Below are 15,666 nucleotides of genomic sequence, written 5' to 3' on the forward strand. Positions count from 1 at the left end.
GAAAATGATTTCCAATTGTGAATTATATATAGTCAATTTATTAATCAGTTAGGATAAACCAAAAACATTCAGACACAGAATTTTTATATCAAATACACCTCTTAGAATCTACTAGTGGATATGTTTCAATAAAATAAGTGGTAAACTAAGAAAATGAATACATGGGATCCAGGAAAGGGGAGAATGGAGAAGGGGAATACTAGATTAAGAGCCATAATGAGATAAAGCTCATATTAGATACTAGAGAAACAGAGTGCTACAAAAGGAAGGCATTTTCTGAATGGACTATTTGGAAAAGTTAAGCACTTGAAGAATCTCTTAAAATATTGGGAAAAACAACTAGCACTATGTACAGACAAAATCTAAGCAAATTTGAGAGACAGGGAGAGAGAGAAAATAGAGACAATTCCTAACTGCAAGAAAAACAAAAAGTTGAATGAGAATGTGAACATAATCCGGTATACCACTTAACCTGGCAGCATCATTGCTTACATAGTCATCTTAAGTACTATTTATTTAATACTGTATTAATATGAGAAGTAGGAAAGTAAGAGGAAATATGGTATTAATCTTCAGTTAAAATAGCAAGAAATGAAAATATCAATAAAATTCAGAAATATTATGAGAAAAAAAGAGTAGCTAAAATAGTCACTGACTCTGAAAAGAGTAACTGGTGAAGAAGCTGAGAAGGAGAAGCAAGTATGGATATTTTCAGTACAAGTTTTTTCTCATATTTGCTTCTCAAACTATGTACATAAAATTCAGTTCTCGATTCCTTAATATTTTCAATTTTTCAGTTATCTGTTAAATTTCAAGTACACTGAGAAAGCTAATACTCTAAACCCATTATCAGTTAATACCATAGAATTCATTTGTTGATACGTGGAAAAATATCCAGAAAGAACTGGGTCACTATAGACATCCAAGGACAAAGTACTGGAGATGAGAGAAAATCACTAAGAGGTAAGGAGGTACTTGGAGGAAAGTTATTGCATGTGTGAACTTATTGTATGTGTGAAACTCCTGGTTGAATCGTGGGCCTGCTGTGTGAGGATTTGATGAGGACTGCAACAGTCTCTGTGTGAGCGGGATGGCATCTGATGGGGCAAATATTCTTGGCACTAACCCCTCATCGGAAAACTGAGTCTAAGAAAGCCAACTCGATATAAGATTCATTTTGTGAGTTATCTTTCTGTTTGTTCTTGTTGTGTGAGCTCCGAAGTCTCTTATTTTTTAAAAATTTCAAATTTTGTGTAAACTTTCAGCTGTGCTACTTGTTCCAAAAAGAGAACATGCCTTCTCTGGGGCTGACCTGTCATGGTGGGGGGGTGGGAGGTGGGGAGCAGTGGCTGCCTGAAACCACAGTAAAAATGCTGGTGGTGATCAATGAAAATCTGGAAGAGAGAACAGAAAGTCACATGAGTTGCTTCCTACTTGCTCTCAAATGTGAAGTCCTCAGAAAGGGATTTTCTGACTATTCTATAAAACCGTCACTACCCCTTATCCTCTGTTACTTGTCTTCATAGCACTTATCTCTAGTTGGCATTGCTGTGTGACTATGGTGTTTATTTTTTACTATCTCATTAACTAGAATGCAAGTCCTCTGATGGTAGGCACTTTGTCTTTTTCACTGTTCTATCCTCAGCACAAAGAACAGCAGAAGAGCTTGATAGATATTCACTGAATAAATAAATTCTCAACCCAGGACCAGATAAAGAAATTTTACTTTTATTAAGGACCTGTAGCATTTGCTTCCAGGGACTGTCAATTTCTGCCTGAGTCACAATTTTGCCACACGGGGGCTCTGCTGTTAGCCACAGGAGATTCCTAAGCATCCCCACCCCCACCTCCCCCTCGCCTGCCCTGCACTCTTAAGGGAACTAGTCTTCAATCCGGATTAACATTAACAACACACAGAAGGTATCTCCAGACCAGTTTAAGAGAGTCCCCAAATAGACTGATACATTTTAGTGTAATATAAGGACCCATGGGCTCCTATTCTCTGCCACTACATTGCAAACCTATGCAGTTTCTCTTCTCTCAAAAGTTTCCTATCTTTTAGGTCAGCAGCATAAAATCAAAAATATCAGACTTACAGTTTCAAAAACAAAAATAAAACTAACCAATGGGACATTATGGTTTTTAATCCAAATCAAGATTTCTATTATCTTTCCCCACCTGGTGGCTGGGGAATTTAATCCTTAATGCTGATATATTTGTCAGGAAGGCAGACTTTAAAATATACTAGTGGAACCAATTGAAACTGTTATATACAATGCTTTAGAAATACAATACAAAATGCTATAAACTGAATGTTCTTGTGCCCCCTCCACATTTATATGTTGAAATCTAATCCCCAATGTGATGGTATTTGGAGGTGGGGCCTTGGGGAAGTGATTAGGTTATGAGGGGAGAGCCCTCATGAAGGGATTAATGCCCTTATACAAGAGCCCCTGAGTCACGTGAGGCCCTCAACAGACATGGAATCTGCTGGCTTCTTGATTTCAGACTTCCAGGGGTTAGCGCTAGGAATATTTGCCCCATCAGACGCCATACAACGCCAACGAAAATAAATTTCTGTTGTTTAAAAGCCATCCAATCTGTGGTATTCTGTTAAAGCAACCTAAAATGGGCCAGAACAGAATTTTTTTCTTTAAAATTTCTTGTTACATCAGAATATGTGTGAAGCAAATATAGAAAAATGTTTATTATGATAACATTTAAACAATACTGCCTTTATATTCAAAGCACAGCCATACATGCAAAGTAGAACATCAAATATTAAAGGTGCAAATTTGGTTAAGAGATGTTTATAATTACTCTTAAACTCCTCTGTTTTACTGCAAGAAATTACAAGAAATTTGGGAATATATACACAGGACTGTAAATTTTACAGTGTGACTCTCATTCTTACAAATTCCTTCATGGAATTTTTTCTAAATGAAAAGCCAGAAAACTGATTTATCTCAATATAAATGACTATAAGTGACTTTTGATTTCTATTCTCTTGAAAGGAATTTTTTGAGCCTTTGTTAGAATACCTCAACATCCATACAAAAATTAGTTTTGTTTAGCAAGGAACATCAAATAATTGCTTTTGCTGACTATGGGCAAGTGTGATGGAAAGGGGTGAGCAGAAATACTGGTAAATATGAACATTAAGCCAACACAGACTCATGACACCTTAATATTAACTCCCACACCCAAACTTGCCATTTGACCCATTACTGAATTCCTTGGTAGTATAAATACCACAAAACAGAAATACTTTTTTTTTCTTCTGAGCTCTAAGTCTCAGTTTACTCAAAAGTTTGTCAAGTCTTAGATTTGCTACCAAAAGTAAATAGATGTCTACATATCCTTTGGGGCTGGATATCCTGCTTAAATTAATAAATGGATCCTTGTTCAACATACATGTCATTAAAACTTACTCCTTGCAAGTTAAATGACACCAGGGGAAGCAATCAACCAAATGCAGAGTATGGAACAAGATAAAGTCCAAATGACCTGGCATCTCCCAACAAATTAATGGCATTGAAAAATTAAAGGATTTCAGAAACATGAAAGCCAAATGCAGTATCTGTGGTTTGCTTAAATCTTGACTACAAAACAACTTTATGAAATTACTGTTAATTTTGTTAGGTGCAATAATGCTAGATGGTTAAACTAAAAGTCTATTGGCTAGAGTTGCATATTAAATATATATGGGTAAAGCGACATGATTTCTGAGATGTGCTTTTAAAATACTCCAGGAAAAAAAAAGGATGTGTGTATGTGGAAATAGGGACAGGGATAGATGAAAAAAAAAGTTAGCAAAATATTGATAATTGTTGAAGTTGAGGTTTATTATACTATTTTCTCTACTTTTGTGTATGTTTTTAAATTTCCACTGAAAAAATAAACAATTATTTCCTCAAAGTCATGTAGTCTTTTCAGTCTTCAGAACTCTTCCACTAAGTGTTATTCTTTAAGAGTCTGTTATTTTTTCCTATCCCCAAACTTAGCTTAGGGCTATCTCTGAAGAAAGTAAAGTGAGGAATGCAATGAAACCTGAAAATGTGGATTGGCGCTACAGCATAAATGTACCTTCAGGGACATGTGCTAGATAACCTTATAAGGTCTCACTCACTGGAGTTTGCTTCATTTCAGAAAGACACTGAGAGACCATTTTAATGGTCAGACCTGGAACTTTCTTTATCCATTTATTTAAGTCAGGGATGTTCACTCATAACCATATGTGACCAAACAGGGTTTTTAATAGAGCCCTTGAAGCAAGCAGATGGAAACTAAGGATATTTCAGAGACATGTATAATGCTCTTATGAAAAATCAGGATACAATTACAAATGTACAAATGCATATGAGTATTCTAACAGCTAGAAATAAAGAAACTCATACTCATAGCTGTAGGGAACTCTTTGTTAGCATTCTGACAACTCTACCACATGATAGGGTAACTGAGTCAAAAAGGTTAAGCTGTTTACAATATCTAGATCAAATGGGGCACCTGGGTGGCTCAGTCCGTTAAGCGTCTGCCTTGGGCTCAGGTCATGATCTCGGGGTCCTGGGATGGAGCGCCACATCAGGTTTCCTGCTCAACAGGGAGTTTGCTTCTCCCTCTTTTGCTCTCCCTCTGCCCTTCCCCACTGTTCATTCTCTCTCTCTTTCTCTCTCTCTCAAATAAAATCTTCAAAACAAAACAAAACAAAAAAAAAAACAAATGCATTTATTGGTGAAAGCACTTCATGAGTTAGAATACAGAATGTCAACAATGTATGCTGTATAATAATAAATGGTTGTGGTATTAAAAGTGTAGAAAAGGAATACTGGAGAATTTTTTTTATTATATTGGTAAATTCAGACTCCGCTTTTGGTCATGTTAGTGTTCCAGAAACATTTTATACCACTTTATAGTCTACAAAGTATTTGCCCATAAATTATGGAAATCGATCCTAAATGAAAGCCTTAGGGATTCATAACACAGGTTTTATGAGTCCCATTTTGCAGATAAGCAAACTGAAACCCTGAGAAGTTTGGCCAGAATCAGTTTTAAATTCCAAATGTCAACTGACTTTCACAATAAAAAGTATATATCATTCTCTAAATTAGAAGGACATTTTGGATGCACTGAATTTATTTTCCAGTACACTTAGTCCAAATGTTCCCATATCTGGTCTTTATGTAACTTTCAATTTTCATCAAAGCTTCTGGTTCCATTGCCCTCCAAGGCCATATGCAAAGACATTGCCTCTGTCTAGGCCATCAGAATAAAATCCATGTTACTGTTGTTTAGTGGCTAATTTTGCTAATCATTTTACAAAATATTGTAAAATATATCATGGTCCTTTGTATTTTAAAATACATTAGGTGATGGGACCTACTATCAAGAAGATGTTTTCAAAAATTAAAGTCTCACAAAATCAAAAAAAAGTGAGAGCCAAACCTAAAGTTAATTCAAATGTGTTGACTTTTTTTTGGTGTTTCCAAAGTTTATTTATAAATTACTCTGGAGAATTGTTGATCCTATTACCAAAACTTGACCCAAAGAAGCAGCTGATGGCTTCACCATCCCTCTAGTAGCTCAACTTATAAAACAGGAATCATCTTTAATTTCTCTATCTCATACCTCTACTTCTTTTTTTAGTTTTTTTAATTTATTTTTTATTATTATGTTATGTTAATCACCATACATTACATCATTAGTTTTTGATGTAGTGTTCCATGATTCATTGTTTGCATATAACACCCAGTGCTCCATGCAGAACATGCCCTCTTTAATACCCATCACCAGGCTAACCCATCCTCCCAGCCCCCTTCCCTCTAGAACCCTCAGTTTGTTTTTCAGAGTCCTTAGTCTCTCATGGTTCGTCTCCCCCTCCGATTTCCCCCCTTTCATTCTAGCCCTCCTGCTATCTTCTTTTTTTTTAACATATATTGTATTATTTGTTTCAGAGGTACAGATCTGTGACTCAACAATCTTGCACAATTCACAGCACTCACCATAGCACATACCTTCCCCAATGTCTATCATCCAGCCACCCCATCCCTCCCACCCCCCACCAGTCCAGCAACCCTCAGTTTGTTTCCTGAGATTAAGAATTCCTTATATCATACCTCTACTTCTAATCCATTAGAAAACTCCTGTTGGTTTTACCTAAACATATATCCAAAAACTAACCAATTCTCATCACTTTCACTGCTTCTGAACTGGCCCAAGTCACCATCATCTCTCTCCTGGATTGGTACAATGGCCTCCTTACTGACCTCCCCGCTTTTATTCTTGTCCCTTTTGAGTTTATTCCCATAACAGCAGTATGAGTGATCCTTTCAATAGGTAACTTGATCATATCTTTAGTCTGAACAAAATCTTGAGTTGGTTTCCAGTTTTCTTCAGAAGAAAGCCAAAGTTTTTACAATGGCATAAGAAGCCCTCCATGACCCAGTACCTAATACCTCTCTGACTTCATCTCCAATCCCTCTACTCCTTGCCCTCTCCATTCTAGACAGATGGGCCTGTTTGCAACTCATTGAACATATGATCACCCACTTGAGGGCCTTCAGACTAGCCACTCCCCTTATATATTTAAGGTTAACAACCTCATCTCCTCCCAGGTTTTGCTTAAGCCACTTTCTTAGTGGCCCTAACCATCCCAAAATTTAACATTACAAGAAACAGACTTTTAACTATAGAGCACAAACTGATGGTTACCAGAGGGGAGGTGGTTGGGGGATGGGTTAAATAGGTGATGGGGATTAAGGAGTACACTTGTGATGAGCATAGGGTGTTGTATATAAGGGTTGAATCACTAAATTCTATACCTGAAAACTAATATTACAGTGTATGTCAACTAACTGGAATTTAAATAAAAACTTTTTCAAAAGTAAAATTACAATTTACCTTGCCCCCTACACTCCCAATCTTCCATATTCTCACTTTTCTTTTCTCTATAAAACATACTACCTAATAATATACTATTTATGTGGGGGTTTTTTTGTCCATGTAACCCGTTTAGAATATAAGCTTTGACCTTTGTTTTGTACACCGATGTATTCCAAGTGTCTGGAACAGCATCTACTACATAGCAGGTACCCAAACGATGCATTTGTTAAATGAATGAAATTCTGAGGCCAACCCATGCTAATATGTCAGTACATCTTTAAGTCCTGATCTTCTAAGTTTTTTTGGCAATTCAATTTCATAGTGGATTGAAGTTGGGCATTATACACTTAATTAGAATTTATTTACCCAGTTTAAGCAAAATATGCACAGCTATTTAAAATACATACATACAGTTTTCAAAAGTCTTTAGGTACATGACTACGTTTCATAATTGTATAAATCATTAAGGCCCTAGATTCATTGGGATCATTTAACTTGTCAGGTAGTTTATGGTTTGTTCTGTATATGGTGGTAAGTGCAAAATAATTTTAAATACACAATGTAGTATAATTTTGGCTCTGTTGAAAGGCAAATCAAAACTAATCATCTTGCTATAGTCAACAAGTAAAAGGAGAATAAACTTTTAAAAGTACAATAGAAAGTTGCTAAAATAATTTAGAATATAAAGGGTTTTTTTCTTTCTTTTGAAAAAAAAATCTCTATGTCTTTGGGCTAATTTCTGCAGTCTCAAGTATTCAATCTGCTTTGAACCGTATTATGTTATTTTTGGAGTTTTCTGCTAGCCCCTCTTCATTGAACCCAGACAGACCTGGTGGTGATGCCAGCTTACAGGCTAGTGCCAAGGCAGGGGCCACACAGAGTAACTGGGGTCAGACCCAGGACAAGAATGGCTATTCATTACTATTAAGGAAGAAACCAGTGATCCATATTAAGAGGAAATATCAATCATGAGACTGAATGTGAAAGTGAGGGTGAAGTCAGAACTATGGAGCAAGATGAGATCAGAAGCCAAGGTATCAGAAAATGACTGAAACCTAAGGACAAGGTGTGAAACACAGAAAAGAATGTTATTCACCATAAATAATCCAAAATTTTCCCCAGGAAAAGCAGAGTGAGGGAATTACACTTTCAGTGTTCATCTGTGTTCTTGTCACCAGGGAATGAAGGAAAAAGAAGCAGCACAAAGTTGATGGGGCCTCCAGCCATTGTAGAGTAGCCCTCTGCAGCTGTTTGGCAAAACAGACATCTCAAAAGCTATTTTCTGGGGCGCCTGGGTGGCTCAGTTGGTTAAGCAACTGCCTTCGGCTCAGGTCATGATCTTGGAGTCCCAGGATCGAGTCCCGCATGGGGCTCCCTGCTCAGCAGGGAGTCTACTTCTCCCTCTGACCCTCTTCCCTCTCATGCTCTCTCTCTACCATTCTCTCTCTCTCTCTCTCAATAAATAAATAAAAATCAAAAGCTATTTTCCATGGAGAAGCAAGGAAAGTAAGGAGAAAAATCAGAGGCTCTCAAGCAACAGAGATATGAGAGAGAAGTTATAAATATGATTTCCTCTAGTAGTTTTTAATAGATACAAGTTGTCAAGTCCCATTTGGGATGTTAGATGATAAAAGCTGTAACATGTCAAAGGAAATATTCAAAAGTATATTTACTGTTCTTATGAAATTTATGATTTAACTACGAAGATGAGATGTCTACATAAAAAGTAGAGATCACTTGCTGACCATCTAAATGTTTCCACTTTCTAGTTTCTTGCCATTTTACACACAGTCTTTTAAGAATACTTCCTCCAAAATTGTATCCAATATCATTGGCTCAGGAACTCTGCAGAGATCAATCCCATGTGCACAAGACTAGCATTACATAAGCACTTTGTTCCCCATCAAATGTACTTGTGACCCCCATAAAACTGTATTTATTCAATAACTGAGCATCTATTATGTGTCAAGTGCTCTTCTAGGTATTAGAGAAACTGAAGTAGACAAAACACTATCTTTGTCTTCATGGAACTTACATCACAATATCATAAGTTTTTATATCCTTTCTTCCAAGTAGGAGAAAATTTATTATTTTTAATCACTCCCTTACAGTGCATTTCTTAAAATTCCTTGTCCATCAGTGTGTTGATTAAGTGCAGCCTCTACCATCCCATGAATCAGAATCTTGAGGGGAAGACTGAGAAATTTATGTTTAACAAGCTCTCTGGGGGTTTTATATGCATTAATAGCATGGATAATTTGGGAGGAACCACTGCCCTTTCAATACCATACTGTCTGAGGAATTGGTGATTCTCATTGTACCATTTCTGTGGGACCCTTTTGATTGTCATGACTAACAACTACCAAACTCCTCATCCTTAGAGAATGTGAAAGTTCTCTGGGGTTTTCCACAGCCAATTCACCTGACAAAGACTGACAAGGCAAACTTTTTAAGGTATACTATTTATCTTTAAACGATTTTCTCTATGGGACAGATGTTACCATATTCTGCTTTAGGGAAGAAACAATTAAACATTAATTACTAGTTATGGTCCACAGAACCAAAAGATTCATTTTAAAGACAAAGTTGAGATGATGGAGATTTAGGAAGTTTTCTTATTAAAAGAAGGTAAGACTGAGTGAATCGTAGAAATCCACTGTGAACAACATAAAATGTTCGTTGAAGAGGCTCTTTGTGAGTTAATGATAGTCACTATAGTCAATATTCAACACTAAACAATATGCAATGACAGCAAATACAATAAAGTTGATATTCGAATAACAGCTAACACAGGTTTATTATGTGCTACACACTATTCTAAGTACTTTACAGATATTAAGTTGACAATTCTCAAACCCTCTATGAAATGTTTTTTTGTTACCATACCTATGTTGTAGAAGAGAAAATGAGGCATAGAGAAGATAAGTAACCTATTCAAGTCTACATAGCTCACAATTTGTAGCCAGGATTTGAGCCTAGGTGCAAAAATCCATACTCTTAATCACTAGACTAAACTGCTTCTCATTAGTTTTTATAATACTTCTTTCAAAGAATCATACCAAAGAAGTTTATACAAACCTAGGAAGCAAGATTGATTGATTGATTGATATTACAACTTCCTTGACCCAGTATCCTAATCAGGCTAATTTTCACTTGACTCATTTTCAGATGAAGATAACACTGCTGCTGAAGCAGGATCATCTAGTGGTTAAAAGTCCAAGAGAAAGAGGGAGATGGCTTTGAATCTCAGCTCTGCCACTTACTTGCTGCATGAATTTCATCAAGTTACCTCTCCAAGCCTCAGTTTTCTTATCTTTAAAATGAAGGTTATAAAGGGACCTACATCATAATATTGTTTAAAGATAAAACAAGATCGTTCATTTAAAACACTTAGGAAGTGTTTCACTCAATAAACATTATTAGTGCAATAAATAGCAGCAGCATCAATAAACTGGACCAAATGATCTCTTGATTCTTCTACTCGCACTAAAAATTGTTTATTTCTCTTCTAATTAGAAACAAATTCCTAATCTCAGGAAACAAACTGAGGGTTGCTGGAGTGGTGGGGCGTGGGAGAGATGGGGTGGCTGGGTGATAGACATTGGGGAGGGTATGTGCTATGGTGAGTGCTGTGAATTGTGTAAGACTGATGAATCACAGATCTGTACCTCTGAAACAAATAATACATTATATGTTAAAAAAAAAAAGAAGAAGAAGATAGCAGGAAGGGAAGAATGAAGGGGGGAAATTGGAGGGGGAGACGAACCATGAGAGACTATGGACTCTGAGAAACAAACTGAGGGTTCTAGAGGGCAGGGGGGGGTCGGGGGATGGGTTAGCCTGGTGATGGGTATTAAAGAGGGCACATACTGAATGGAGCACTGGGTGTTATACGCAAACAATGAATCATGGAACACTACATCAAAAACTAATGATGTATGGTGATTAACATAACATAATAACAAAAAATAAATAAAAATAAATAAATAAAATACAAAACAAAAAAAAAGAAACAAATGACAGCAGCCAAAACAACCAAGCCAGAAGCCATTAAACCAATTATGTCTTTTGTAGGAAAACCAGAAAAGCTATTGGACACATCAATTTATATGTCATTAGTTATCCCCTCTATTCCAAAATGTATGTGTCTAAGCATCCTGAGACACCTTGCATAATATAATCACTGTGACTCCAAGAGGTCAAATGGGCAGGCAGTTAATGCTTCTCTGTGAAAATCTCAATAAGTCATTTTATAAATTTCAGTCCAAAGCCTACGTTGAGGTTAAGAAAAATTGACATTCGGTCTGTGAACTTAATGTCAAGCTCCAGGAAAACTCTAGGCAGTACATGTTTAGTGATTAAGTGGACGTAGACAATAAAGACATTGCCAAACTGTAAAACAAGGCTTGGAAATTACAGAAAATGTTGCTAGTTATTGATTACGGTGACCATTCAGTTCCCATTGAGCCACCCAAAAGAATCATTTATTTTCCAGCAGAGAGCCTGCTCATTTGCAAGATAAAAGAGAGACATTTCTGCACATGCCCATAATGTTCTTCACCACTGGGGGCAGCTTTACATAAGACTGCATTCACTGAAACCAAAGCAACAGTCCGAGCAGCTTTCAGAATGACAGTCTGCAGAAGTGAGCTGAGCGTGTGTGCGGTACGGGGCTCTCCTGCCTCCTGGGCTCCAACGCAGCTTTGTGGCTGAAGTGGGTGCTCACCACCAGAAATGCTGGGCTATGGAATACAGATGTGGCAGCTCAGATAGCCCCACGTTGCCTGGAGGAATACATCATGCTTTCCGATAAGAAGAAATTATAGAAGCCAGTTTTTTTTTTTAACGCCCCCCCCCAAAAAAACTGTAAAGATGCAAAAACGTAATATCCACGAAGATCCTATTACCTAGGAAGATTTTTGATGTTTTGCTACAAATGCGGTGCTGGAATTTATTCGTTCTTGGAGTGTTCTGCGTGGCTGGCAAAGAATAATGTTCCAAAATCGGTCCATCTCCCAAGGGGTCCAATTTTTCTTCCTGGGTGTCAGCGAGCCCTGACTCACAGTGCAGCTGACAGGGGCTGTCATGCGAGTGGCCCCTTAAGCCAAAGCAAAAGACCTAAGGACGACCTTTGAACAATACAAAGGATGGGTATGTTTTGTCATTTTTCTTCTTTCCTTCTTAAAAAAAAACAAAAACAAAAAAAACAAAAACAAAAACAAAACCCTCTAGTCTGTGTTGTAATTCTGCCTTAATTATTTTAGAGATTACCTTTCTGTGCTTAAGACTATAAATTCAATTGCTTAGTGGACACGTTTCCTTGCTTAACTATTAAAAGAAAAACCCTAAAGACAATTCTCTTTAAATGACAAGGAGGTGATATTTGATATTAAATGTTGTTATCTAGATTTAAATTTTTAAAAAAAGAAAATACATGCCTATTTTTGCTTGGTTAAAAATAAATGAATTCCTTTGTGGGGGGATAACTTTTCTAAGTTGTTTTTATTTCCAGGTTTCAATGTAATTAGGCTACTGAGCGGATCAGCTGTAGCACTGGTTATAGCCCCCACTGTCTTACTGACAATGCTTTCTTCTGCCGAACGAGGATGCCCTAAGGGCTGTAGGTGTGAAGGCAAAATGGTATATTGTGAATCTCAGAAATTACAGGAGATACCCTCAAGTATATCTGCTGGTTGCTTAGGTTTGTCCCTTCGCTATAACAGCCTTCAAAAACTTAAGTATAATCAATTTAAAGGGCTCAACCAGCTCACCTGGCTATACCTTGACCATAATCATATCAGCAATATTGATGAGAATGCTTTTAATGGGATACGCAGACTCAAAGAGTTGATTCTGAGTTCCAACAGAATCTCCTATTTTCTCAACAATACCTTCAGACCTGTGACAAATTTACGGAACTTGGATCTGTCCTATAATCAGCTGCATTCTCTGGGATCTGAACAGTTTCGGGGCTTGCGGAAGCTGCTGAGTTTACATTTACGGTCTAACTCCCTGAGAACCATCCCTGTGCGAATATTCCAAGACTGCCGCAATCTGGAACTTTTGGACCTGGGATATAACCGGATCCGAAGTTTAGCCAGGAATGTCTTTGCTGGCATGATCAGACTCAAAGAACTTCACCTGGAGCACAATCAATTTTCTAAGCTCAACCTGGCCCTTTTTCCAAGGTTGGTGAGCCTTCAGAACCTTTACTTGCAGTGGAATAAAATCAGTGTCATAGGACAGACCATGTCCTGGACCTGGAGCTCATTACAAAGGCTTGATTTATCAGGCAATGAAATTGAAGCTTTTAGTGGACCTAGTGTTTTCCAGTGTGTCCCAAACCTGCAGCGCCTCAACCTGGATTCCAATAAGCTTACATTTATTGGTCAAGAGATTTTGGATTCTTGGATATCTCTCAATGACATCAGTCTTGCCGGGAATATATGGGAATGCAGCAGAAATATTTGTTCCCTGGTAAACTGGCTGAAAAGTTTTAAAGGTCTGAGGGAGAATACAATTATCTGTGCCAGTCCCAAAGAGCTGCAAGGAGTAAATGTGATCGATGCGGTGAAGAACTACAGCATCTGTGGCAAAAGTACCACGGAGAGGTTTGATCTGGCCAGGGCTCTCCCCAAGCCAACATTTAAGCCTAAGCTCCCCAGGCCGAAGCATGAGAGCAAGCCCCCTCTGCCCCCCACGGTGGGAGCCACGGAGCCCGGCCCAGAGACCGATGCTGACACCGAGCACATCTCTTTCCATAAGATCATCGCAGGGAGCGTGGCCCTTTTCCTGTCCGTGCTCGTCATCCTGCTCGTTATCTACGTGTCATGGAAGCGGTACCCGGCTAGCATGAAGCAGCTGCAGCAGCGCTCCCTCATGCGAAGGCACAGGAAAAAGAAAAGACAGTCCCTAAAGCAAATGACTCCCAGCACCCAGGAATTTTATGTAGATTATAAACCCACCAACACGGAGACCAGCGAGATGCTGCTGAATGGGACGGGACCCTGCACCTATAACAAATCAGGCTCCAGGGAGTGTGAGGTATGAACCATTGTGATAAAAGCGCTCTTAAAAGCTGGGAAATAAGTGGTGCTTTATTGAACTCTGGTGACTATAAACGGAACGTGGTGCCCCCTCCCATTCCCTCTCCCTCTCCTGGCAAGGTCCTTCCCTGTCCGTTTTAGCACATTCATAATACTGGTCATTTTCCTCTCATACATAATCAGCCCATTGAAATTTAAATACCACAATCAATGCAAAGCTCAAACTCTGGTTTAATATAATGCCTACTGTATAAGACTCTTTATCGATTGCATTAATATCTCACTTGTTTTAAGATAAAACTTCTTCCGTAAGTAATCCCCCACAGGGGCTGTTATTTCTCTTCTGGTAGGACCACATCTATAGTTCTAGAAGGTTTGCTGTTCCCTGGCAAATCAAGGAAAAAGGGAATGATCCCAGGTACTGGGAGCTCGAACTGATTCTAGGCGAATGCTTGATTACAGAAACATTTAGAGACAGCCTTAAAACATGGCCTGGCTTAAAAAGAAAATTGCAGGAAACTGTCAAAAGATGGTGCTGGGTTAAAGAATCGCCACGGGCAATTTTCCAGAGGTGTTTGAATTACAAGAAAGCGAGCCCAGGGAAAAGTGTTGAAGAGTTAAAATGCTGCAAATAGACAACCGAAAAACGTGAGATGGTAAAAACACAAAGTTTTAGACTTGAATGCCTTGTCTCTGAAATCCATCCCTGGAAAATCAAACTAGAGGTTTCACACTATCAATTTCTCCTAGCCTTTATTTAGCCCAAATTAATTAATTAATAAAATAACCAAGAAGCAAATTTGAGGAGGGAGATTTCTCCACTGTTCCTCACCTTAGGGAGTTTTCAGAGATGAGGCTTGCAAATGGGAAGGCAGCTTGCTATTTGCATGTGGTTGGGAGCTTACCAGAATTTCTTTCCAGCACTTTCAAGGACCCTAATGTAGTGAGTGGAATCTCTAGCTCTGTCTGTTCTTCTGTCTGGGATTTGTCCGGCTGTCCTGTTGTGTTCCATTATGTGCCCTGCACGTACTAGCCCCCTGATGACTGACACTTCATTCAGAGGTATAAAGAGAACACATTCCAAGACATGCTTTCCACCAAAAGCTTCATTGAAAAGAATGATTTTGATAACACCTTAATAAATGTATAAAATAAATCTTAAAGGAAAAAAGACCAAGCCTATGGCAGTTGTCTTTTGCTTTTCTACTGCTGAAGTTATAGTACCCCTATGTTCATCTGTACTGTGAACTCATCCATCTGTATGATTCTGTACAGACCCTGTTGGCAATCTGCAAGCTGCATGCATGTTTTTCTGTTGTAGGTGAAAGTTTATTGACTGCAGCACAAATATCAGACCTTCTGTATTTAAGTGACTTTGACCACACTTCATTAAGATTTTAGAAAAATGTCTATGGTCTGTATTGTATCCTCTCATCCTCCAAAATGAACAATCCTGTTGCAGGAGCAAAAATCAGGAATTGAAACATTGAGTCTGTTTCATTTATTTGGCTTGCCAAGCCCCACATCTTTAACCACATCCCTGTTCTTTCAAAACAAAAATCACTGCAGCAAAAAAGAAAAAGTGAATGGCTATATTTTTAACCAGCATTTTTATATAGTTTGAAGGCTTTTCATATGCTGACAGGAAAAATCTAGGCAAGTCATCATGAAATACAATTGCAAGGAAGCCAGATTATAAAAAATCATACTTTTATAAGCAATAAAGGAAAGGGGACATTTA

At 38.0% G+C, this 15,666-nt stretch overlaps 2 protein-coding genes across 4 annotated transcripts in view; one reads left to right on the top strand and one right to left on the bottom strand.

The window, feature by feature from the left end:
- CTNNA3 (catenin alpha 3) overlaps positions 1–15,666 on the bottom strand; it is a 1,953,765-nt gene that overhangs the window by 1,082,870 nt on the left and 855,229 nt on the right. The window lies entirely within an intron of this gene.
- The window catches only part of LRRTM3 (leucine rich repeat transmembrane neuronal 3), a 159,089-nt gene continuing 155,159 nt past the window's right edge, over positions 11,737–15,666 (top strand). The window contains exons 1-2 of the mRNA XM_027595036.2: positions 11,737–12,030; positions 12,392–13,923. Coding sequence (XP_027450837.1) covers positions 12,027–12,030; positions 12,392–13,923 — 1,536 coding nt within the window. The 5' untranslated portion in view covers positions 11,737–12,026. The remainder of the gene's footprint in view (positions 12,031–12,391; positions 13,924–15,666) is intronic.

This window comes from Zalophus californianus, chromosome 15 (assembly GCF_009762305.2).
Source record: "Zalophus californianus isolate mZalCal1 chromosome 15, mZalCal1.pri.v2, whole genome shotgun sequence".
NCBI classification, from domain to species: domain Eukaryota; kingdom Metazoa; phylum Chordata; class Mammalia; order Carnivora; family Otariidae; genus Zalophus; species Zalophus californianus.